General features: G+C 35.4%; 1 protein-coding gene across 1 annotated transcript; it reads left to right on the top strand.

Moving 5' to 3' along the window:
• Window positions 1-2,326: 2,326 nt before the first annotated feature.
• On the top strand, window positions 2,327-4,468 carry LOC113291606. Its single transcript, XM_026541122.1, has 5 exons — window positions 2,327-2,387; window positions 2,709-2,847; window positions 3,721-3,820; window positions 3,942-4,028; window positions 4,151-4,468. The coding sequence occupies exons 1-5, from the start codon at window positions 2,327-2,329 to the stop codon at window positions 4,277-4,279; spliced, it is 516 nt and encodes a 171-aa protein (XP_026396907.1). The 3' UTR covers window positions 4,280-4,468.
• Window positions 4,469-27,216: the final 22,748 nt, after the last annotated feature.

Below are 27,216 nucleotides of genomic sequence, written 5' to 3'. Positions count from 1 at the left end.
ATGTGTCGGCAGAGAAATTTAAGCAAAATACTATGCCGGTAGCAGTACCGACATGCTCGAGAATTAACTAACTGTGCCGGAAGACTGATTAAAACCAGAAGTAAAGAGCTACATCGACGAAGTAAAGAGGGTTCAGGGTTCAGGCTACACTCCCCCGGACCCCCCCAGACCCCCTGCATAGCGGGCTTGAATTTCAAAATGGGGGATAAGCTCGGTGCCGGCATGAACGTGGTATGAATACCATACCGGTATGACTGCTTCCAGCATGGTATTCATACCACGTCCATGCCGGCACCGAGCTTTTTCAGCTGCAAAAATGGTGGATTCAAAGAAAAAAAAAATCAAATTTTCAACCTTTTAGCAGCAATTCTCTCTTCACAATCATCCTCCATTTTCACCAAAATAATTTCCCTCTCAAATTTTCTTCCCCTCCTTCTACTTTCACCCAAACACAAATAATAATACACACACTAATCATTTATCCAAAATCTTATGATTTTACTAATTATAATTAATCATTAATCATGATTAGTGAGGGGTAGATTAGGAATAACCTAAAATGCTTAGATAAGGGGTGACCCTGATTTGATATTTGGATCCCGTTTTTGTCCTTTTCCTATATCCCCCAATTGTTTTTTTATCACCTAATCGTGCGTTCCTAAATTACTTAGTTGTCCCTATTTTTACATATTTACATAAATACCATTGTTTTAAAAATAGATCAAATTTTTTTAAAACTTAATATCTTTCTAAATATGCACCGTACTTTTATAAAATTTATATATTTGAAAAGCTCTTTCAATTATCTATGTAACGAGTACAAAAAGAATAGTAAATTTTTGTTTTAGGAAAAAAATCCATTGCTTTCAAGTTAAATATTGTTGGATGAGTAAAATTCAAGCATATGCATCGCACATGTGTTCTTACTAGTTTTAATAAGTAAAAGAAGGCTAATGAAAATATGGGTTCACGACCACAATAACTATACTCCAATCAGTCGTCACCTGGTTAATGTTTTTATGCGAATAATCACTCGCCCAAGTTTGTTTAGCCGGACGACTCACACCTAGCGAGGAATTGCTGATCTAGTCTTACATAAATGACATTTATATACTCGAGGCCTGTTAGTGCAGCCAAAATTGGAACAATTTTTTGGGCACCACTGTTTTTTTGGGACCATGATTTGATTAGGCCACCTTAATTATAATTATCTAAATGATGGAGATGACTAGTTTATCCTTTTACCTAATTAAAATTATAACTAATTTATAACTTCTTGTTCCTCTAATTTACAATTTTTTTCTTCTCTTCTTCATCAATTTATGATCATCTAAACCTGATCATATACAAATCTAATCAAAATCATCAAATTTTCATCGTCGTCGATTCATTGAATTTTCATCGTCGATTAATCAATCTTTTATAAACAAACCTGTCCATACGTATTTCCCCACAAATCCATTACTTCTAATTCGTTTTTGATTGAAATTTTGAGCAATACTCATCAAAATCTGTTGAATTTGGAGGTTACAATAGTAAGTTCGGTTAGGATAATTTTGAAAAAAAAAACCTAGTTTTACAACCGAACTTTTAAAAATGAAGAACACGAAGAACACTTCGGCTGCAATTTTTTTTTTTGCTGAACCGAACATCTGAGTTCGGTTGAGTCGCAAAAATAATTTCAAAACCGAACTCTTCTCTGTATAGCCAAATTTTGAGTTCCGTTTAATCGCAAAAAAAAAATAAAAAATCCTAACCGAACTTTACTCTGAAAACCTATATAATGAGTTCGGTTAACTCGCAATTTTATCTGCTAACCGAACGTGGAGTTCGGCAATGTTTTATAAACGTTGCGATCATGCCGAACCTATAGATTCTAAGTGCATGGAAAAACTAAGGGTTCGGCTGAATGACTGGTTCGTAGAGATTTTGCGAACCTACCGAACTATGTTGCTTAAAGTTTGATTACAACGTGGTCGAGTCGACTGAACCGAACAAAACTTTGTAAACTCGAACATAGTAGTTCGGTTACATTTGATTTTTCATCAGCTAGCCGAACAAACAAAAACTCCATGAAAGCTCTGATTCGGTTGCATGTGATTTTGGATTTATTAACCGAACTGCATATGCAGAAATTTCGGTTACATGTTCTTCATATAATACAACCGAACTTTGTTGACCTGGTTGAAATTTTTTGTTATAATTTTGATTTTGACGATATTTTAGGTCATTTATAGCAACATTCACTAAGTTACAAGCATACTTCGGTACCTAGAGGATGCTTTTTCTCTTTTATGTTTATTGATCTTCCGATTGTTTCCTAGCAATGACTACTCTCACAACTTCGTTTGCCCATTTGACAAGTCCTCAGTTTTCGCTATCCTCTGGTCTGTGTTTCTTACTCTAATTCTTAGCTATTAACTTCTTAATTAGGAGATGTGAATTTTCATTTTTACGTTTTTCTTGTAGAAATTTCGTTTGTGATTATCTATCATTATGTACTCATGTGGATGTGATTTGTCTGTTGAGTATTGATTTGGCAGTAGTAATTTTGGGATGGATTTGTTTGAATGTGTGTATGACGAACTTTTAGATACACACATCCCTTGATCCATTAACCCAAGGGCGCGTATGTTATTCGTGTTAACTTGCATGTTGGTAAGGATGATTTTTTTGCGAATTATATACCCATGTTTGTGTTGTTATAGGTTCAAGTTTGAAATCAGCATGCCAAGGTGCTGTAAATGTTAGTCATTGTAACTTGTATTTCATGAGTCCTGTCCGCCAGAGCCATATAAAGCATACAAGATATGAGAGGATCAGGAAGACTCTAGCAGTTCAAGCAAGGTACACATATTTTCTCCCACTGCCTAGCATTTTTGTTTCTGCCAGTATGGACCATATGGTATATTTACATTTTTTTCCTAGCTAGAAGCAATGATATTCATGTGGATGGATATATTTCATGCTTTTGAAGGCTCTTCCGCCAGTCACTCAGATTGCTCTGTATTACATACGTAGTCTTTGGGGTAATGAACGTGTTCCCACCAATGAGGGTAAGGTTAAAACCTTATCAAGTCTGATGGATAAGTCATTAGCCTATTACCAACCAAATAAAAGACCAGGTCGTAGGCTGTATAATTGAAGACAAGTCATCTGATGCCCATTACCGCCCATTTTTAAAGATAAGGGCCGTTGACTGTACGACTGAGGTCATTGGAAAGGTACTTCATTAACCCATTACCACAAATTAGGGTCGTCGGGTGCTGTACATATCAAGTCATCTAATAGGTACATAATCAGTTTGATCCATGACCACCTAATTAAGAGTTCAGTGTCGTCAGCCATGCAATTGGAGCTGTGCGTCAGCCATGCTATTCAAGCTGTGTGACCGAGAATATTCTCACAACTATATGCGGTCTATTAGTGGATGCTTCCAAATACTTGCTTATTGGCAACCAAACCCAAATTTCTTTTGAGTGAAAACCTCTACTATGAAGCTTGGAAAGATGCAAGTAAATAAAATTTACCCAAGGATTGTCTGAAAAATAGAATAGAAAGAAAAGAGAATTGAAATAATCATTTTGAAGTAGTCCTGCTAAACAAAAAGAGTAAAAGAAAGGAAACAAAAAAAATCCCAAAACCTCCGTCTCTGTCTATGAAAATTTTTGTTTTTTTACTGATAATTTGAGTTTGCCTACTTTTTTTGGGAACGGACAGTGGTGATGCTGGAAAATCCACAAGCGGAAATATCTTTATTGGTGCCTTTATATTGGGAGGAATCGTAGTTGGAACACTAGGCTGTCTATATGCATCTCAGGTATTTTACTTGGGTATCACAGATCAAGAACTGCAGATGGGTTGATATTTTTTTTCCTTTCTTACGCTACAAAAACATGTTTTCAATGTAATTTTGGACTGATTACTATGTCGTATTACAGATTAGCAAGTCCATGGCTGGGGCAGATAGTAAAGATTTGTTGAGAAAGCTACCAGATTTTATCTATAACGAAGAAAAAGCTTTGGAGGTATAGTACAAGGATTTTACTTTTTAAGGCTAGTGAGTCATTACATGTATAAGCTTCGGTGATAAAAAAACCCACACTTACATTAACATTAACACGAGTGGTCTATAATTGTCAACAAACAGAAAACGCGAAAGAAACTAGAGGAGAAGATCACAAAGCTAAGCAAAACTATCGACGAAGTTTCATCTCAGCTTCGCTCGAACCAAATTTCCCCAAATGAAGCTTCACAAAGTACGATTGAACTCATATGATTGAGATAGTGAATTGTTTGAAGCCCAGTTGTTTTTCTTCTCGGCCGAAACTTTATGGTGGCATTAAGTCCTTACTCCAGTCGTGGCAATACAGAAAACCTTCAGAGATTTTTCATCTGGTTACGCAAAATATAAATTATCTAAATTCTTAAATGGATAATGAGTATGTTTGTAAGAATTGCAATGATCATGGATTACGTTCCGAACTTCAAATGTTGTACCACTGCAACCAATACACTGTTGAAAAAATCTGGAAACATATTTTGGGGCATACTCAAGGTTCGGCTGATAACCTATGTTTTTGCCTAAGTTCGGCTGATAACTCAAGATTCGGCTGGTAACTTTTCAGCCGAACTTAGACAGATACATGCCTCAAAACAGGTTTCAAAATCTGGTGCATTAAGCCTAATGGGCTTCATATCTTTCTTATTTAACTCTCCTAGTATGAGCCCAAACAGCCAAACTAGTTCCATATGTTGTATCACTACACATGTTCCATAGTTTCATGACACCTGATCACTTGGAATAGATCATGGAAATTCAAGTCTAATGGTGGAAGGTAAAAATGGACTCCAAAATGTCGATCTGGATTGTGTTCAATGCAGTTCCGAATTGCGTTTAATCTTAGCCCACAAAATCGAAGGTTTTAAAGTGGCAATCAGATTTAGGAACAAAATCAACCACAAAATAATTTTTGGAATGGCGTTCAACGTAACTCGCATTTTAGTTTGGATTCCAAACTATCTTCCACGAACCTTGGAAAATATGTGGATGACCCCAACTTAAAAGTCATTAAACTTGACATATTACACTTTTTCCAAGCTTTGGAATAGCTTGGATTCCATCGTTAAACTTTTCTTTAGACCAATTTTTATGGTAGAAGAATTCCACATTCCAAATTCCATATCAGTTTACCACTTGGAAGCGTAAGTTTGATGGTGGAAACTTTAAAAGCAACAAGAAAAACAGCGTTGAGCATTAGTAGAAGTAATGGTATCAACCGTTAATGAAAGAAAAGCACCTTATCTTGTACACACGAGGCCAAGCACTATGGTGAGGGATTTCCCTTTGATATAGCTTCATTGTAGCGAAATCCAACCACTATGGTCTTCCGTGAGCTTAAGTGTGATTCTCTGTTTTACGAAAACTGAGTGTTTGTTTGGCACTTGAAACGAATACTCAGTATCCATGGCATTTTACACGGAAACTGAGTATTTGTTTGCTGAATTTTATCTGCTTGATTTTTTTTCGTTTACACTTCTCTCACACCTTTCCTAACCATCCATCATTCTCAGCAGCTCTATCTTCTCCGTTGTCGTATCCCAACGGTTATTTATTCAAAAGTTTATAAAAAATCCTCTATAAATACAACTTTAATTCTAAATTTAATCATGTCCCAATAAATTGAGTTTAATTGATTTCCTATTTCTCTTATACTATACTTCTTTGATTTTTTTTTCTTTACCTTCTATTACTCAAGTTCTTATATTTTAATTCGATTCAAAATGGTTAATAATTTTGTTCAAAGAGAAAAAATTAATCTCACGACTGCATATATTTATGTGGGTTATGATGAAATTATTGGTCTTTTTTGGAAACGTATTCACGAATTTTTTGTCAAACGGAACGGCAATCCTAATGGAAGGGATCCCAGTGTCTTAAGAACAAAGAAGAAAGCAATCAAAAAAGATGTGAGAGAATTCGTGTCAATTCTTAAAGATATATATCTCCAAACTAAAAGCGGTGCTTCACACGAAGATTTGGTAAGTTCTATCATTTTATTAAATGCTTTCATTTGGTGATCTAGTAATTAACTTATTTTGAACATAATATTTCATCCACGAGAGGGTCGGGAGAAATTTCAGAATCAAACATCGCTACCATTCAAGTATGATGCTTGTTATAAAATGTTGAGAGACAAAGTCCCTGGATTTGATTATCAAATTATTGTCGCACAAAAAAAGTGCTCTGTTTGACAGTCATCGTAACTTTGTACCAGTAGAATATGGGATTGTAGTATTTCCTAACGGAGAGACTCGTTGGAATTACAAGTATCAATCTAAGCCTATAGGGACTAAAAAATCCAAAAGGGAAGCAAGGATGAAGAAGGACCGCGAGAAAGGTATATTCAGGGAAGGTGATATGGGAAATTCTTCGGTTAAGATGGAAGAAGATAAGATCTATCAACATAGTGCAAATATTTTGGAGTATGTTAAGGAAACACAATCAAGGAAGGAAGCAATGAAAGCGGAAAAAGAATCCCAATTCAACACAATTTGGGCGTCTAATCAATAACAGAGTTATCAAATGCACGGACAACTAACTTATCAAATGCTCCTACAACAGGGTTATCAAATGCACCAACAACCTAGTCATCAAATGAAATTAGAATAAGATAATGCAATAATGTCTATGGATCTTAGTAAGTTAGCTCCTAACGTGAAAAAATATTATCACGAAAGCAAAAGGACATTTTGAAGAGGATGAATGTAATCAGCGTTGAAGATTCAGAAGATGATGATGAAGTAATCCATCTCTAATTGTTTTCCCTTTAAGAAATTTAATTGAGTTTAGTTTTAAATTTCAAGTCTAGTTTTAAATTAAAAGTGTTGTCTTTGTTTCGAGTTCGTACAATTCTTTTCTTAATTAAAAAAGTCTTGTCTAAACTAAGTTCAGCGAACTTAATGTAGTTGTTGTTTGAATTAATGAAAGGTCTGAATTTCAAGTAACCAACGGCTCAATTTTTTTGAATTAACACAAACTCTATTTTTTTGAATTATCATCAACGACTATTTTTAAAGTATTATTTATAAAAAAAAAAAAACAATTACATATTTTGTCTATATAAAGACTATGTATTCCTAATCAACAAAACACAAAATCAAAACTACTTATATTTTTTCTTTCCTTCTCAAAATCCAACAATGCATCCATCAAATCCTCCGTACACACTCAAGGAGGATGCCGATTTGATACGTAGTCTTTGCAGAGTTATAAGGATTCGTCAAACAACCTTAGTGGAAAATGGTAGTCGTTTTTGATCACATGTTTGGAGAATGTCCGTGTTGCATTTTAACTGTAGTTACAATAGTAGAATGTATCCGAGTTTACGAGGATGACCACAGACGATTATAAACAATTGCAAGACATTCATAGGGTGTTTAAAGAATCACAATAATAATGGAGAGGCCCCTATGAATGAATTTATCCAAATAAAAGTGTATCCTTTCATTCATTTCGAAGCAAATGAAATGTTTGCTATTGAAATCCCTACAGTGAGCACAATTCGATATTTGCTATATTAAAGTGTTTAACACTTGTGTTGTGTTGTGGTTTTATATAATACTATAAGTTTTATAATAAAAGGTTGGCTTAAACCAGTGTTCATTATTATCTAAAAAGTTGAAGTTACAACCGCTCGTTCGAATAACACGTGTTTTTAAAATACTTTTTTGAATGAAAATTCTGAATGAGTATTTTCATGCAACACTTTTCATAAGTAGTATAAAACGCTGCCCTAACATCATAACATCGTATACGATTTCTCGGAGGGAATGGGTTGAGTCTTTGCATCACCTTGATGATTTTGAAATGAGGTTCATAAAAAAAATCCTTTCCTTTTCATCTTCGCAATTCTCGAAAAGATGTAGCTATAACCTCTTCATCGTTTTCACCAATGAGTCAATATCGGTTAATATTCAAAATTTAATGCAATGAATTTGTCAACTGCTTCGCATATTGTTGCATATCGAAGGAACAATCCAGTTGTATTCTGATTATTGGCATTACCTGTTTCTGAGGTGAGATGCTCAAGAATAATATGCCAATGAGAATGACTGGAAATACCATTTTTCTTGCGTTCATGACCCCTAGCCGGAAAGAATAAAACCAAGTTTCAACAAAGAGATAAATCTTCCTCTAAGGTGAACTCAGCAGGATTCACATACGGTTGAGCCATCTTTCAGAACGATCGATAATAGGGTCGAAAGTGTGGCTTCTAAATGGGATGTGTGGGTATATATTATATATTCCATTATGAACGGCTATATTTATTGGATCTCGCGCCCAATAGATATATTTATTGGATCTCGCGCCTAACGGCTATATTTCTTGAATCTCGCGTCCTACGTATATATTTCTCAGAACTTGCGCCCAATGGCTATCTTTTTTCCCCATAAGACTATACTAACGTATATCATTTTATCTTACCAACAACAAACTCAAATTACTTTCAATCATAAGCCTCAACCATGTATTCGAACAGTTCGAAAAGCAAAAGAAAACAGATAGTATGTGTGGAAGCAAAAGAAGTTTTTCCATTATGTTTCATAGATAATCATATTCTGCTTCAATGCCTCTGTATATATTCAAACTGTCCACAATGAGGTTGTACTGGCACTAGGAAGGTAAAGGAGTCCGGAGAAGATAAGGTATTTGGAATGTGAGTATGCTAACTGTCCTGGAGAAACACAATGGTTGGAGGATGCAATGAAAGAAAAAAAAAATTGACGAACTCTACAAAAACTTAAAACTTAAAGGAAAGGTGGGATTTGAATGCACATAAATGATTCAATGTGAAACCCTTGGTTGTAATTTCTTTATGGAAATGCACCGGTCTATATCAAAGAAAACATATGGAAAACGTTTATGGAAATGTCCTGGATGTCAGATGATGGAATTTACTGATTAGGTGTTGTTATGTTTTAGTTTAATCAAGAGTTTGAATATGAACAAATGTAATGTTCTTTTTGAATAATTAGTATGTGCTTTTAATAGTTGATACAAGTTATTTTTACTTTCGTAGGAATCACGATTACATTGAGCACGTACAACAAGCCTTTATACCATTAGGCGACCCTATTGGAGGATTTGTGTCTCGTGAGGGTTTATAGAGGATACACCCACAAAATATGTTATTTATCTTACTTGTTTAGCCTTCAGCTGAATCTTCAGAATCAACATCTTGTATGGGCTCTGGGTTATACTCAGGAAAGCTGTTTTACAACAATAAGTAGTAGTTATAAAACCAAAATTTCTTCCAAACTTTCTTTTATAACCTCCTTTAGCCAGCTCCTCCTGTAAATATCAATTTAAAGTTCAATTATTCAACAATTCATTACACATTATTTGTAAGTAACTGATGAGTCACTTAGGGAGTGCAGCGGGGCCTGAAGAGGTATAATACTTGTTGTAGCGATGCATACTCTCTCACAGCTGAAGTGATTGTGCACAATCTTTGTTGAAAATAATTACATATATTTTACAGTTACATCATTAAGAACCCCAAATTACCTTATTCACACCACAAAAATGATTTTTATTTATTTTATATATGCCAAATTTTTTGTATCCTACATTCATATTTTTAAAACGCATTATACGCGAACTAACGGATTGCCGATTTTTTGCCGCGTTGCACATAGTTGACAGAATTTAAATTTCACCTGCGCCGAATTGATAACTAGGCTTTTGACATAAAAATACCTTAAAATAAAAATAAAATACCAGGATGAATTGAATTGACGCTCAATGTTATTTCATTTAACAATTTCTTATTAAACCAAAATTACCTGGATTCACATCAAATGAATTTTAGTTTTCGTTTGGATTACAAGTTCCCCTCCTTTAGAAATTGGAAGATATGCTTATAAAAGTGTGTAATTTACCTAAAATAGTGGATATACAATCTTAATAACATAGATACACGCACTGAAAATCTATCTTCTCTCTGGTACCACCTCCATTATTTTTTATGTTTTTAATCAAGGACTTTAATAATATTTCTGATCAAGTCATTAACTTTCAAAAGATGAGATGCTTCTTTAGCAATAATTTTAGTCTTGATATTTGTATTTTTTTAATTAAATTTCTGAATGTGAAAAAAGTGGCCCCAAATAATAAGTATTTAGGTATCCACCTTTCATTGGCAGATTCAAAAATGAATCTTTCTCTCATCTTGTTGAAAATTTTAACAAGAAAGTTGCTAATTGGAAGCGCAAATAGCTTAATCACGCTGAAAGATCATTAATGAGCCAACTTGTCATTAGGTCAACCCCAATCTACTGCATGAATACCTTCCTTATCCATACGATATTGTCCATAAAATGGAACAAAAATAAAGGGACTTTGTGTAGGGGGAATAATTATGATGGTACTTATATGAAGCAATGGGGTAAAATCCGCGCACACAAATCTCAGAGAGGTTTAGGATTTAAAGCTCAAAAAAATTGATGTAGCTTTTCTCACTAAAGCTGCTTGAGAACTAGTTCACTCCTCTAATGAACTCTATTCCAAAATCCTCAAATGCAAGTATTTTCAAAACTACCACCCCTTGCATTACAAAAAGACCGAAGATTCTTCTTAGATCTGGATCAGTTTATGAAATGGCCTTGAAGTCATCAAGGAAAAATGTATATGTGAGGTTCACAATGGTCAGCATATTCAGGCTTTTAATGACAATTTTATCTGAACCTACATTTTTCTCAAGACTGTACACTTGTTTTCTTCGATGCCTCCTTTAATGAAACTACTAATAAAGCTGGATTTTCTATTGTCTTGACCGACATCTAAGGTACCTTCAAAGGATGCAGAACTATCTCAAGTATAAATAGGAGTCCATAACAGACTGAAAGCATGCAGTGTTGGAAGCTACTCGACGGATCAGAAGTAAAAGCCTGGACGTTATCAGCATTTTGGGTGATGCAAAAAATGTCATCTCTGTTATGAACCGAGTTTCATGACGACTAGACCATCATGTTAGTTTCGTAGTTTTCTTATTAGTAGAAGGGTAGCTTAGGTATTCTTGTTTATGAGTACATTGCAGCCTTACAAGCTGGGTATGTTGTAAGGAACGAGTATGAAAAATAATAATCAAAAAGTATCTTTTATCTCTTAAATCCTCTGTTCTCCCCAACCTATCTCTATCCTTAGAGATCAAGAGTTGTTTCTGTGCTAATTTGTAGTGTAGATCACTACAAATGGTATCAGAGCACTCTTTCCCGAGTGACCTGGTTACAATGGATAATCAAAAATAATTTGATGAGCTAGATAAGAAGGTTGATTTTCTGATGAGTATTTAAGAAGACTTAGTTAGGGAATTCAAGGATAATTACAACAATCCTTCACCACAGCTTATCACCAGCATTAAGAATTTATCTGCTGAATTGAAGGTTGTACAAGATCATTTGAGAAAAGTGAAAATTGATGAAGGATTGTCGGAACTCTCATCTGGATTCACACCCAAAATCGATGCGGATTTGGAAGTAACTCCTACAACAGCAGAAGAAGGTAATTGTCCATCTACACCCAAAATTTATTTTACTGATATTAATGGAGCCGGTGCTACTAATTCAGTAAAGGATTACAAGGTGAGGTGAAAATTTCTGGATTATCAAAAGGGTAAACCCTTCTTTTCTGAATATAATTCTCGTAATTCTTCTTTGGATTTTCAAATTAGAAAGGATACACATATTGAGGTAAACATATTGAATCGGATGTACAAAGTTGAATTTCAGCAGTTTGAAGGGTGGAAGTTTTTTGATGAAAAAACCAGAAATCAATTTTATTCTTACTTCACCAATTCTATCAGGTTGTATTTCGTCACACACCTAAGTCAAATTGCTTATATATGTGATGTTTTATCTAGTGATGAGCATACTCGACTGATATTTGATCGAGAAAGAGAGTTTAATGAGTCTGTTTCATAAATAAATACAATAATGATTTTATTTATGGGCTGATTGTAAAACTTGGGTATGGTGTAGAACTATTGTTTGCTGATTCGAATGCATTTCTAGTTGTTAAAAATGGTGACTGTTGATAGGAAATTGTTTGTGAAATTGTTACAGCGAGGTGGTATCACCATTTATAGTTATGGTCGAAGGTTGTTTAATAGCGGCAAAGATTTGACTTACTTAGAAGTGGAAATTTTGTATGTAAGCTAACTCTGGAACCTGGGTACTATTTTGATCTTTTATTCGAGCATTCAAATGTCTTTTTGGTTATCGGAAGTGGTGATTGTCGTTATGCTAGCAAGTTGTTTTATAGAAGGCAACAACAAGGCAGTATTCTCTGGACTGTTTTGATACTTCATATGACAATGATCATTGAGTATGTTACTGCACAGGAAATGCTTGATCAATGTATGGCTAGAGATATCCGTTCTCTAACTCAGATGGGACAAGTTCAGAAAGGTTTTGTTGCAGCAGCTTCAAATTCAAGTCAGAATCTACTGAACTGCACAAGCATGAATGTTGGTAGGGTGTTTCGCAGGTGTGTAAGTGGTAGAGAAGGTTTTTTGGTAGCCTAGTTTTTGCTAGAAGGATAGTTGATCAAGAAGGGTTGCTGGAATGGGTTGAAAGTCAGAATGCTTGTGAGTTATGTGATGAAACTTGCACCAAGTTAATGTTCTCTGTATGATTTTGAGACTTCATATAACAAACAAAAGTGAAGCTAACACTGTAAAACAAATACTCAATAAATTTTCTAGTCGTCGAAGCTGGTGTTTTATTGGTGACATTTTTTTTGTGATTTCTCAACAGTGGTTTCGTAGGCAGGTCTATTATCCAACAGTTGTGTGGCCTTTACAAGTAATTACGAGTATAAACTAGAAGATGGTGTTCCTTGGATCCATGTTTATTTTCTCGTGGTGGTAGCCTTAGCTGTTAAGAAATATGGTAAACTCTTTAAGCTCAAGAGGGGATACAGAGGAGTGGGATTCTGCGAAAGAATGGTGGAAATACAAAGGATACTTGTAGGAGATAATGGTGGTGAGAGCATAATGAAAGAACTGTTGGAAGAAACAAGTAATGAGGTGGTTGGTGTTTTTACACATCTAGGAGACATAGTTCAACAGTATTCTTTCATGGTGAATCAGATATACACTCATTCAAGAGTGGTGGAAGCTTTATATGAGAAAGATTATATTCTAAATATGAAATCCTTGAGAATATGTGTTGCCGGTTTACACACCGATTGTGCTCGACATTCTATATTATGTTGTTGTAAAGGAGGATGTTTCCTTGTATGTCTATTGGGAATCAATAACTGTGACATGATGAAAGTATGACTTGTTAAGGGGAACAAGAGGAAGGCATTTCTGAACTGTACTATGGGTGATACTCTCACAAATGTTATTACTCTACATCACAGGAGAGTGTTGGGTTTGTTATTTCGAGACCAGATGCATTGCAGTGGAGTTGAAATCAAACACATGCTGATAAAAGTTAATAGAGTTGTTTGTAGAGATATATTTGGTACAAGCCAAGTACAAAGTAACACTAAGTTAACTGAGTATGCTCACATTATGACAAGTATTTTCTCTTCCTGGAAATGGAGCGGATCAACATTCTTATCTTTAAGTATCTTATTCGGTTGGCAAATTGAAGGTGGCTCTTGGATCATACAGAAAAACTTCAGGTTGGAGGTGATCTTATGCAATTCTGGTTCATGTAGCATGGGTGGGAGTTGGAGAAGCATTTACTTCTGTAAAAGAGAGCTACATGGTTCTATTATTGTTGGTAGTGTTGAAAAGACGAGGGTACCCAAATATACCACAATCCTACACTTTTCGACCTATAAGTCCTCTTACCGAAAGTGATTGTCTATAGACTGAGTCAAGATAATACAACGAATCAGTATTCACACTTTGTGTGATCTTCTATGGATAGGAGATCGAGACAATACAACAATCAAAGTGTGATTACTTGATAATATGTTCGGACTTAACCAAACTCAATAGGATCACTATCAAGTAATACAGAGTTAACGTTTGTGTAATTTACTTTAAATTATAATAACAATAATTATAATTGCGGAAAACAAAAGTAAATGACACAGCAAGATTTTTTTAACGAGGAAACCGCAAATGAAGAAAAACCCCGGGACCTAGTCCAGAATTGAATACTCTCATAATTAAGCTGTTATAAAAAATCAAACCAACTTCGTGTAGTTGAGACAAAGCAATTAAACATATAGTTCACCTAGTTTCTTCAGTATCCATGCGCTTCCGACATTAAAAAAGTGTACGCACTGGAACAATTCCTTTGGTTCGTATTCCAAATAGTAAAGGAACAACAAATCTGTTCGCTAACAACTCTATTTAATCTCAGTGATATGAGTTAGAAAAATGCACTTCTGTTTAATCCAATAAACTCCTTTGTCGGGTTTAGATCTATCTACCCAACAACTACCAATGTAGCAAAGTTTAGATTTTGCAATCAAAAATAGGATCTACCAAGATACTATGTAGTGATTTTGATCTACGCAACTAATCAATCAAACCTATCAAAGATAAATCGATTATAGTTGGATCCCAGCTGATCAAGTTTTGTGCACACCAAAGATTATGAACCCAAATAAAAAATCTTTTTCGTCTTCAAATCTTCTTAAATCTTCAATAAGTACCTGCACACTACAACTTGAATCTCTTGTGATCAATCACGCATAGAACGGAGTCTGTTAACAATGGATTATCACAAGACGTCTTTAGATATACAAACAGTTCTAAAGATCCCGTCGACACTTCGATCTAGTTTGAGTGAATCTTATATCAGAAGAGAAGATTCTCAAGAATAAACAAACTAGGTGCAATCAAAGTTCAAAAACCGTTAGTCAATCAAATCAAATTCAAAACTAATAATACTACAATTATCTAGTTTCCCACCAACGGTACTCGTAGAGCTTCTTGATCCCACAGAAGTCTTTAAACGAGCGGTCGTAAGAGATTTCGCCTAAATAGGGTACTTTTATCTCCGAATAGACGGCTCCATCAGTAAAAACACAACAAGGTAGTTTTGCTGGCTCTTAGGATAGTTTGCTCGAAATGCAAACTTGGGTATTTATATACCAAGGAAGTTTGGACACCAAGGAATTTCTAAAACCAATTATTCTTAAGATATGCAAACAAATCGGTTTTCATAATTCCTAGAAATGCTCTGTCCAAAATTAACCGAAATCCTACTAGAAAATCTCCGATTAGTAAATGACATTACCAATTTTTATTTTCCAGAGATATGCATTTTAATTGCTGGTAATTAAAAGCATATAAAATTAACAACCTTAATTAAAAGATTCTCAAGTGATTTTTGTAAGGATCCTAAAGCTCGTCAACGCTATTAGACTAGTCAAGTGACGAATTAGCCGATAATATTTCGATTAGTATAACACGAAGGTTAATTCATAGGAATTAATCTAACAATGAACTAGATACGAAACTAGTACCACTGGATAGATCTCGAGAATTTACGCAGAATGGACTACTCGAACGTGTCATTCGGATATCGGACAAAGAAGAAATCATCGGAATAGTGAAGGGAAAAATAGTCTTTTCTCCATTAGACCGACCTGGCTTCCCATATCATTTGGGTGGCTTCCGTTATCTTTTGTCTTTGGCCTTATCAGGATCGATCGAGCAGATAACTCATTTATCTTTCTCTTGTTTTTTCTTCTTATCTTTTCTTTCCTTCTTCTTTCTTTTCTCTTCCCAGTTCTTCACCGGTGGTGATTCTATAAGAAGATTTTGTGTGTGCAAGATCAAAAACCTAGGGGAATCATTAAGAGTTGATTTTTGGTGGATATTGTAATGTTATTGAGCTCGGGAGAAGGAGGAGTTGGTGCTGTTGTAGATTTAATTTTAGGGTTTGAGATTGAAGTGATTGAATAATGAAACAAAGACTGTTGTTAGAAATGTTATTGTAGTAATGGGATTGTTGATGAGCTAAGATTTGATAATGGACATGGTGGGTGTATAATGAAGCTGTAGTTGTAGTTTTGTGTGATGTGAATATCAGTATAATAACTGATGTTGGTGTTGGTGTTACTGGTAGTGATAAAGTTAATTGTTTTGGTGGCTCTATTGTGTCGAGGGAGGATTTAATTAGCTGGTTGGATGGTATGGTCTCTGTACTAGAGGTTGAGTATTATATGTTTGGGGTGTAGGTGTATGTAATCGGAATTGCAGGTGGTATTGTTTTGTTGTGCAGTTGTTGAAGTTCTAGAGTGCAGCTGATGGTTGTATGGGGTCCGAGGTAAGTTAGGTAAGGAGGTTTGGCTGAGGTGATAAGTATAGATGACTGTTAGGTTCAATTGTACTGCAGGGAAGAGTCGAGTTAGTGATGAATTGAAGAAGTTTATGGTGGAGCTGCAGATTATTATAGTGTGAAACTGAGTTGAAGTGGTAGTTGTAAGAATCATAGTTAAAGGTTTCAGCGAAAGCTTTGTGGCTGTTGTTACATTCAAGTAAACTGAACTTGTGATTTCAAATGTATTGTTGAGTTTGACTGAAATGAAATATATATATTTATTGTTTGGTAGAATCCATTTGGTAAAGAAGAATAGGTTGTACTGTGAAGTAGAAATTGAAATGAAGCTTTAATAGGGAGAAATAGTTGCTCAGTTTGAGCTTAGCTTGTGCTTTGCCTTAGGTCATGTGCCTTTCATCTAGTTAGTTGGCTGACTGGTCTAGTTTACCCTGACTCAATTATCTGACTGAGTTGAGTTAACTCAGTAATTAGGATTTGATCCAGATTCGACTCAGTGGACCTTGACCAGTTGACCGAGTTTGACCATTGATCATGACTTGACCTTGACTAGACGTTTACTGTTAGTTGAACCCTTTGACCGTCAGTGACTGTTAATTGACCCAGTTGGCCCAGGCTTTGTGTAATGGGCTTGTTCAGTAGACTTGGGCTTAAGACTAGTTATACTAGTTTGATGACTTAGACCCTTATGATCTGAATCATCCTTTGGCTTCTTCTACGAAGTTGTAGATATTCATAAGACTTAGTTTTGGACCAGAGAAACAACTTAATTGAGTTAATAAACCTTTAGATATGCAAGAGATGGATAACGAAGATATGTAGAAACATAAATGGGCTTAGAACCATTAGATAGACTTGTATGATTCTTGTGTGAGCCATTTTGGCTAGTTTCTTAGACTTCTTGTGTGATTAACAGTTAGTCTGTATTAACAACGATCGATTCAAATGATGAACCAGTAGATCGTGGATCTCTAGGTAGGCTTGGCTTGTCATCAAAAGAGGTGGGAATACATTTGACTCTTTTGTAACCATTGTTGTTTCTTTTACAAAAGTTTATGCTTAACAAACTCATGCATTGTCTAGAGTACATTCCATGCTTTGTTTAAATTTCTTTAATATACTTCTGTTGATCTTGTTAATCTTTCCATGGTTTGGAAAGGACTTGTAATGTTTGTTTGTCATATGAATTGTTATGGGAAATACGAATTTCCACTTGTGGTATATAGGATACGCTCCTTCACATTTATATCTACATGAATTCAGCTTTTATTGCTTAGAGCGGGTCATCATGGTCTTGGTGATATCAATAGCTAATGAGTGTGGTTAGCACGAATATTATACATTGTTTGAAGAAGGAGTTTGTCCATATACATGTTTGTTTATTTCAGTGACCTGGTCACTTTTTAATGTTTGGGAAAACATAATTTTTTTCCAAATCTTGTCATGATTACTTGAAAGTTAAATGTTATTCCTACTGGGCACCCCTTTTAGGGATGATGTGCTTACCCATTCCCACTTTCAGTTTCAGAGACAGATCTGAGTTGCGCAACGAAAGCTTCAAGAGTTGTTTTCTTTAGTTGGTTAACTTCTATTATGTTTATTATATTACATATTGTATCTGTAAACCAAATGACTATTGTATATGTATCATTTGAGATGACTTCTTGTATATATATGTTTCAGAGCGGATTAGTTTTGGGTTAAGTTTTGTATCGCATTTATTAATTGAATGCTTAAGTACATGTTTTAGATTCTTAGTGCCTCCTTATTTAGTTAATATCTTGGATTAGTCAGCTGCTAGCTTAGGAGGCGCTACAATTTCTGTCAGGTATCTCATTGAGTTATTAAGGAACATCTTTGAACAATAAAAGATAAGAGTTACTGAACATGTTCAAAGTATGTCGACATCTTATTTCTTTGTAAATCCTTTTTCATATTTACAATCTTGGAACCGAATCATACCACACTTCCAAACAAGTTAGAACTGGTTCATCTGATTTCCAAGAACTATGTGATTTATCAAATATCAACACACTTAATCATGGGTTTACGGTTCTACCAAACACAGGGATCAGTTCTACCTTAATATGGTTACTAGGACCGGTTACATCAGTTATCAGGATCGGTTACGTCAATTACCAGGACCGGTTACCATATTCTCATGGTATTACTTGTGATCGGTCACACCAGTTACTAGGTCCGTTACACCAATTACCAGGACCGGTCACACCAATTACAAGGATCGATTACATCTCTTTTATGATCGGTCACACCAATTACTAGGATCGGTTACACCAATTACTAGGATTGGTCATACCAATTACAAATATCGATCATACCATCTTAGGTGATTAATTAGAATTGGTTACACTAATAAAAGTCATACCGATACATAAGTCAGGCACTGTGAATAGTTTTACCAAGATACATAATAAATTATGATCGGTTGTACTAATCACACATATTGGTAATCCAAAGATATGCAATGAATAAAAATACCAATAAACCTAGCGATTTCCCTTTTGATTCATAAAACAAGTTCATGAATGTACTTCCTTTAAACGAATGAAAACATTGTTTGGTAGGACGAAATCTTCACCCATACCCATACACATAATCATAACAGCATTTATACGATTATGTCGATGTCTTATATACGAATTTCAAAAGATAAGCATTATACTTTGTATTCTAATTCCTTAACACTATGTCTACTAGAGTATAATCATTCACAGCTTCGTAGTTATGTTTTCAATATAGCACGAATTGAAAGATACATTGGGAATGAAACAGTTCAAGTCAAAATATTACTAACCTCAAGAGGAAGGATGATGTCGTAGACGTAGCTTGTTACTTCTTCACATTCTTCAAGTCTTCGAGTAATACTTGTATGTCTCATTATCCTAATCTTTCCAGCCTAACCTATACGAAGTTGTCTCTAGTACATAATCAAGCGACTCTTTAATTGAGTTCTGATTCACTAAAATATGACAACCAAACTTGACATACCAATGCTTGGTGGGTTCAACTGAGCTATGCTCTAACAATTTTGGGATACCTTCGCTGTCAGTGGTGGCAGATGGCGTTTTGTACCTTCCTAAAATGCTCGTCATATAAGACAATTTTCACTTTGTATTTTAATGAAATGTGACATCACCAAGATCAATATGCTCAAGTTTGAAGAGGTGAAAATAGTTCTTGTCACTATACTACATAGCTTATCTACTGATACTGGGTGGTTCTCTTTAAGTCGAGGGTGCTGGCAGCAGTTCTTAGCTGACAGAAGAAAGAGGATGGACAATTACAGTGAGCTGGCGGCTGAGTACCTTCTTCAAACTTGCCATCAACTTATGAAGCAGCTGATGCTCTCCATATCTAATAGCACAGCACTACAGGTAAAAGAAGAGACTGACGACTCCATGTTAAGAAGTCAATTTCAGAAATTCTCAACCCGCACTGCAATTACAGCTTGTAATTTATTGAGAAGATGGATTACCAAAATTATTGTGCACCAAATCGAGGGCTGTAGCTGAGGCGCAACTTACTTTATCTTCTTTATACAAGTCTGGGTTATTGCAATTTTGCAAGTGGGGTTAGATGGAGGTGACAGTATTTTGGATGGACATGAGAGCTTCCTTGTAGTGGGGGTATTTTCGAACTGCAACTCCACGTGCGAGTTATTTACGAAGAAGTCAACATAAAGATGCATGTCCATGCCTTGACTGGTAGTGAAGGAAGACCTCTTACTATGGTATGTACTCATTTAGTCATTTGCCTTGTTACTTTGGAATCATCATTCTTAGCTGGGAGTGGTGTCGTTGCTAGTATCGACCTAGCCGTCAATTTTGAAGATACAAGGGCTGTTCACTTGGCAGAAATGATCTCGAGAGGCTCAAGTTCAGTGATTATTTTTAAAGGGAAAAGATCAAGTTGATCCCTACAGTAACATGAAGAATATTTCAGCTTGTTATGGGCCTTAATGTTGAGGTATATCGAGATCACATTCACCCTCTTATTGCATTCGATAAGAAGTTGATACAATTGGTTTCTATTGGTCGAGCTCAATTCATATCCTTGAGGACAAGGATGATTTGAAGGGGTGGGGTTTGCCATGACCGAGTTTCATGATGACTAGACCGGTAGGTTATTTTCATAGTTTTCTTATTAGTAGAAGGGTAGCTTAGATATTCCTGTTTACGAGTACATTACAGCCTTATAAACTGAGTTTGTTGTAAGGAACGGGTATGAAAAATAATAATCAAAAAGTATCTTTTCTTTCTAAAATCTTCTGTTCTCCCCAATCTATCTCTATCCTTAGAGATCAAGAGTTGTTTCTGTGCTAATTTATAGTGTAGATCACTAAAATCTCTTACTTTCAAATAAAAACAACCAAATTAATTGGTTTCATAGCACTACCTTAAATGATTGTGTTATGTTATTGAACTCTTTTTCATTTGTCAGAGTTAATTACATTAGTAGGGATTTTGATTTAATGGCCGATAAAGCAACCAAATTATGTAGAATAAACAATGTGTCAGGTGAATTGATAAATATTATCCCTTCCTTCATTCATGAGAGATGATGTAACTTGTTTCTTTTCTTCTATTTATGAAATTGTTTTATTATGCTTAGGTTAAAAAAAGTTATACTACTTCCTCCGTCCCAAATTAATTGAGCTAGTTGTAGTTTACACAATTCTTAAGTCAAGAAGAAAAGGGGAGTATATTTAAGTATTTTTTTTTCAATTATACCCTTATGGATGATAACTAGTAAAACTAAGAAATGATTTATCTCTTAAACTATACCACGGTTTTTCGTAAATTTTATACCGTTCAAAAGCATCTTAAAACATCTACGTAGCGAATATAAACATGAGTATGATATTATACATATTTCTTATAATAAAAATAATCAATTAAAAGGATAGTTTATAGATATCCCCTTCATTACTGAAATTGCTCAATTATTTATGAAACAAAATTTAAAACCAAATAGCTCAATTAATTTGGGACAGAGGGAATATTAGAAAGAATCCTATTATTGGGGTTGTAGGGGGATGGGACTTTGGGGGCTTAAATTACTAAGTGGAACCTAAATGTTATAGGGGATATCATATTTATGTAAAAGTTCAAAAATACCCTCAATCTTTTTCACTTATTACCCTTCTACACTTCCTTTAGCTAATTAATCTAATAAAAAAATAAAAAATCAATAAATAAATAAAACTGAAAATCTTAAAAGAAAAAAAAAACCGTCTCCCTCACTCTATTATTTCTTTCTTCTTCTTCTCCTCACTTTTTTCTTCTTCTTCTTCCATTCTTTGTTTTTCAACGATTAATCGTCGATTCAAAAAAAATTCGTCGCCGATTAAACTCATTCTATAAAACCATGAAACAGAGGAAAATCTAGGTCAATATTCGACGAATCAACCTCCTCTTGAAGCAGAGAAACCAACTTCATCAAATGAAGATGAAACTGAAGATCAAGAAGAAGTGAATGAAGAAGATGCACCAGCCGCCGAGACTCCTGATATGACAGCAATAAGGTATGAATTGAAAAACCCACTCTTTATTTAAGCATTTTCTTGATTATTCAGTAGGTTTCGAAAATTTTAGGTCTGAAAAAACTATTTCTGATAATGCTTACGGCTGGGAGTTCTTGTATTCTCAGCTGTAAATATGCCTCACGGTTGGGATCTATTGTTTTCCCAGCCGTGTATATGTTATACGGTTGGGATATCTAAGAACTCCCAGCCGTTTTTAAGCTTTACGGTTGGGATATCTAAGAACTCCCAGCCGTAAAATAGTCGATGCGTACGAGATGGAAAAATCCTAACCGCAACAAGTTGTATACGGCTAGGTTATTCCTAGCCGTATATTCTCCTGTATTCGAATTTTTTTCCAGCGGTAGTTTGTTTACGTCTCGGTCTTTCTATCCGTAAATTTGTTTCCTGACCGTAATATTTAGTTTCCTAGACGTTTTTATATTACGGCTTGGATTTTCCTAACCGTGTGTGTTACTTTGCTGAATATTAAACCAGATGTATTTCCATGTATATTTGTTTTTTGGCTAGGTAGATTACTAAATTTCCCATCCGTAATTATGTTTGTGTCAGGGTGTCCTAGCCGTTTTCTGTGTCACGACTTGGTTTTGTCAAAATTTCCCAGCCGTTTTTACTTATCTACTTTTGGTTTTTGGCCTTGTTTGTCTTTGGACAGAGCAAAAGAAAAGAAGAAGAAAAGATCACAAGAAGTAGCACCTCGTAGTGACCCAACTCCGCAATCTCGTCACGCAAAACCATTGGGTGCAAACGCAAGGAATGCAAGTGGAGTTGTGACTGTTGGAGAAAATGAAGGTGGAAGAGATGGAGTTGGAGCTGGAAGTGCTTTATGTAGTCAAGTTGTAGTTCCCACATATGGAGGAAGTGAGATTGGAGGTGTTGTTATTGGAGGAACTGAAGTTGGAGTTGCTGGAGGAAATGAAGGTGTACTTGTTGTTACTGGAGGAACTGAAATTGGCACTTCTAGTGGTGCTGATATTGATAAAGGTAAATCCGTAGTTGAGGAGGACAAGAAGGAGGGAAAGAAGAAGTATCCACCAAAAGAAACGGCAAGACAAGTAATTGATGTTATGGTTCCTTTACCTCACAAGAGGAATGTGAGACCTTGGGATGCGCCAAGAGATCGTTCCGTCTTGATTGGTTACCCGTCTTCATGGGCTGCTGATAAGTGCATATTTTATATATTTTTAATGTCCATTCCATGCTAATATTTGCTATTTTCTTATAAATTATTTGTATATTACGTTTATTTTGTTTTATTTATGTTTTTGTAGGTGAATCATCCAAAAGAAATGAATCGGCACTTAATTGTGCAATAAAAGAAGTTAGCTATAAGCAGAAAAGGGCTAAAAACTAAATGAATCTCATTCAAATCTAAGAGGGCGAAAAGACGAAGACAACGGCGAAAGAATGGAGTCAATCCGACATCGTATGAAGAATCTATGGGCGATTGAAGCGATTCGAAGTTGCAAGAATTGTGAACGCATAGAAATGTTAATGGCACCCGGTTATTTTAGTCGTGGCTACCTATATCTTCCACTCTACTTCACATGCAAAAATTTTTGCAGCAACTCTGATGACCATGGAGACGGTAATATTTTGGGTTATGGTGATCATCAGGTTGTCTTGGGTTTTGGATCGAGCTGGCAATACTCGTGATCAATGAGAGGTTTGCTGCCATGAAGTTGGATGGAAATGGAAGAACTCGAGCTCGGTGCTGGGATTTAAATGCAGTCGAATCTGTGAAGACAGAGAAGAACTCACTCGATACATGGCGGTGACGTAATGGAGATGCAGTTCATAGATGAAACAGAGAAGGAGATGGTTAATGTCGTTGTGGCTCTGTTGGAAGGATGATGACCAATGGTTTATAGCAGTGATGCTGACGAGAAGTAACGAAGGGTGGTGATGAATGGAGCAAGAATATATAATCGAATTTGAACGTGCTTAGCACTTGAGGAACATGATGCTGCCATTGGAGATGGAGTTGCATAGCTGCTACTGTAATCATCGCTGGCAAAGATGGGTTGATGGTGAGTGATACTGTTAGACTTAGTCACGAATCCGTGCGCTTTACAGACTGCTTTCTTACTGTTAATCATAGCCACGTGATCTAGGTTTATTACAGCTGTTATTTTAACTGTATTAATTACAGTTTGTCGGTCACCTCCTGCAATATGTGAGTCACCTCCTGTAATATTTCTTCTCTGTTGAGTCTGTGAGTCTATATAAGACTCAGTCATATACTCTTGTAAAATAACATTATTGAATACATTAGTTCACATTTCTTACATGGTATCAGATACCAAAAGGGAATATTAACTTCCTCTGATCCTGTAACTTTATCTAATCTTCAACTTATCACCATTAAACCTGCAACTTAAACCTAAAAATGGTGAGAACTACTCAAACAACGCTTGCTTCTTCTTCCTTTGTCGCTAACAACAACAACATCAACACAAATCTATCTAATACAAGTTTGTTTCCACCATTATTCTCTTCTCATCACCTACAACAACATCAATTTCTACCTTCTTCATCACAACAACCACCAACACCGCCTTCTACACATTGACCTTCACCGTCTCACCCTTCTCAACCACCACCATCAACACATCAATTTTTACCTTCTTCATCACAACAATAACCAACACCGCATTCTACACACCGACCTTCACCGCTTTTCTCTTCTCAACCAATACCATCACCATTGTTTAGTGCTACTACACAATCACCTTTACAACATACTCATATTCAATTCTCCTCTTACATACCATAACAATCACATCAAACTACAAATTTTACCTTTCCACAACAACAATACATTCAAAACCAACCACAACAACAATCAAATTTTTATAATCCGTTTGTTTTTCATAGTCGATTTACAATTCAGTTTCAAAATATCTCTAACTTTCTGTCTGGAAAGTTAGATGGATCAAATTACTTAGTTTGGAAAGATCAGATCTCTTCCATTCTTATTTGTACAAATCTGTATGGTTTTGTTGATGGATCTGTTCATCCTGAGATGCCTACGGTGGTGATTAACAATATTCATTTACTCGATCCAAACTATCTAGAATGTTTGCAGATCGACAAATTTTTTGGATCTTGTATCAACGCAACTGTTGATAGATCTTTCTCGTCGGAGCTTCTTGGTAAACAAATAGCAAGGGGAAAATGGTTTCATCTGGCTAAGCTGTTTAGTGATCAATTTCTTGCTAGGAAGTCAATGTTACGATCTCAACTTCATTCTATCAAGAAAGGCTCTTCAATAATTTACGAATTCCTTCATCAGATTAAAACAATTGCTGACTCGCTTGCAGAAATTGGTGAACCAGTTAAAGATTCTGATCTGGTAATGCATACTCTTAATGGTCTTAGTAAATAATTTATTCACTTTGTGGTTAGTGTTCAAAATAGGGAACCTCCATTGTCTTTCTCTGAGCTTCGATCTCGCCTTTTAAGTCATGAACAATTCTTGAAGGAACAAGATTCAGATTCATACTCTTCCCTAATCACAGATCCCACAAATTCTACAATCTTTGTTAGAAGACAATCTTCATCACAAAATTCTACTTCAACATTTCGAAAACATATGCCTTCCTATACACCTAAGTCAGCACCATCATCTTCATCTGCTTCAACTAATCATTCTTCACCTGGATTTCAGAAAACTGCATTTAATCCTACACAGAAGCAAATTATTGATTATGGAGAAATACCTTGTCATATATGTCATAAGGATGGTCATCAGGCAAATTGTTGCAGATTTCGCTATTCTGCTTCTATAAACAGTGTTGCACCACCACAAAGATCTTTTCTTGGTCTGGATATTAATGCAGGAAGTAGTTTCCACTTCACCTTGGGATTAACAAGAATTTGATTATAATGTTCAGTTTCCCTCTGACACTGCTTATGAATGTGGAGGCCATTGGATTCATAGTAACTCAGGACCAGTTTGGATTCCTAACTCAGGAGCATCTAGTCATATGACCAATGATGCATCAATTCTACAGAATCCTACTACTTCTGGACAAGAACAAGTCATGGTTGGTGATGGTAAGTTAATTCCCATCTCATTAACAGGTTCTTTTACACTATCTACTTCATCCAAGCTTTTTAATCTACACAAAGTTCTTTATGTTCCTCATTTGTAACACAATTTAATGTCCGTGGCTCAGTTTACGAAGGAAAATAACTATGTGTTTCTGTTCTATCCTTGGGGTATGAAATAAAGTCATTGAAGAGCAATCTTATTCTTGCTATAGAAAGGATAAAGGATGGCCTCTATCCAATACTTTCTGGTCACTCAACTTCACACAATGTTGTTTCATCATCTGCTACTTCATTACACAGTACTGCATCCTCAACTTTGGTATCTTCTTCTTCTTTATGGCATTCAAGTCTAGGTCATCCTGCACAAAAGATTCTTCATAAACTTGATGTGAATACTGCCATCAAAATATCAACCAAATGTATTTCTTCTGTCTATGAGTCATGTCAGTTAGCTAAAAAAAAATGTCTCCATTTTCATGCTACTAGTATTATTTGTAGCTTACCTTTTATGTTAGTTCATTGGGTCCCTGCCCCTGTGCAATCTCATTTGGGATACAAGTATTATATTTTGTTTGTTGATGATTGTACAAAATTTTCTTGGATTTATCCAATGAAGCATAAATCAGACAGTGTTCATTGTTTCAAGTTGTTCAAATCTCTTGTTGAGAATATTTTTGATGTCGAGATTAAACATTTCCAGTGTGATGGTGCTCTTGAGATTATCAAAGATCCTTTTAGAGAATTTCTTGATTCAAGTGGTATTGCTTTGAGAATCTCATGTCCTCATCTTCATCAACAAAATGGTTCAGCAGAAAGAAAACACAGGCATATCACAGAAATGGGAAATACTTTATCTTTTCATGCTTCTCTTCATAGAAGTTCTGGTTTGATTCCTTCTTGGCAGCTATCTTTCTTATAAATAGACTTCCAAGTAAGATTCTTTCCTACAAGTCTCCTTATGAAGTTTTATACAAATCTAAACCAGATTACTCACTTCTTAGAGTATATGGATGTTTATGCTTTCCAAACCTAGTATCTTATAGGAAAGATAAGCTTAGTCCAAAATCAGCCTCTTGTGTATTTTTGGGATATAATATTCATCACAAAGGTTACAGATGTATGGATTTACATACTAAGAGAATATATGTTACTACTCATGTAGTTTTTGATGAAGCTAAGTTTCCTTTTGCTACTTCTGCCGAGGTGTCTACTTCTCCTATATCAGTGGTACCAACTTCTACTTCTCCATTGCAAACATCTCAAGATTCTGCATCCATTAC

The sequence above is a fragment of the Papaver somniferum genome, chromosome 6 (assembly GCF_003573695.1).
Source record: "Papaver somniferum cultivar HN1 chromosome 6, ASM357369v1, whole genome shotgun sequence".
In the NCBI taxonomy this organism is placed as follows: domain Eukaryota; kingdom Viridiplantae; phylum Streptophyta; class Magnoliopsida; order Ranunculales; family Papaveraceae; genus Papaver; species Papaver somniferum.
This window is presented reverse-complemented; position numbering and strand designations above follow the sequence as displayed.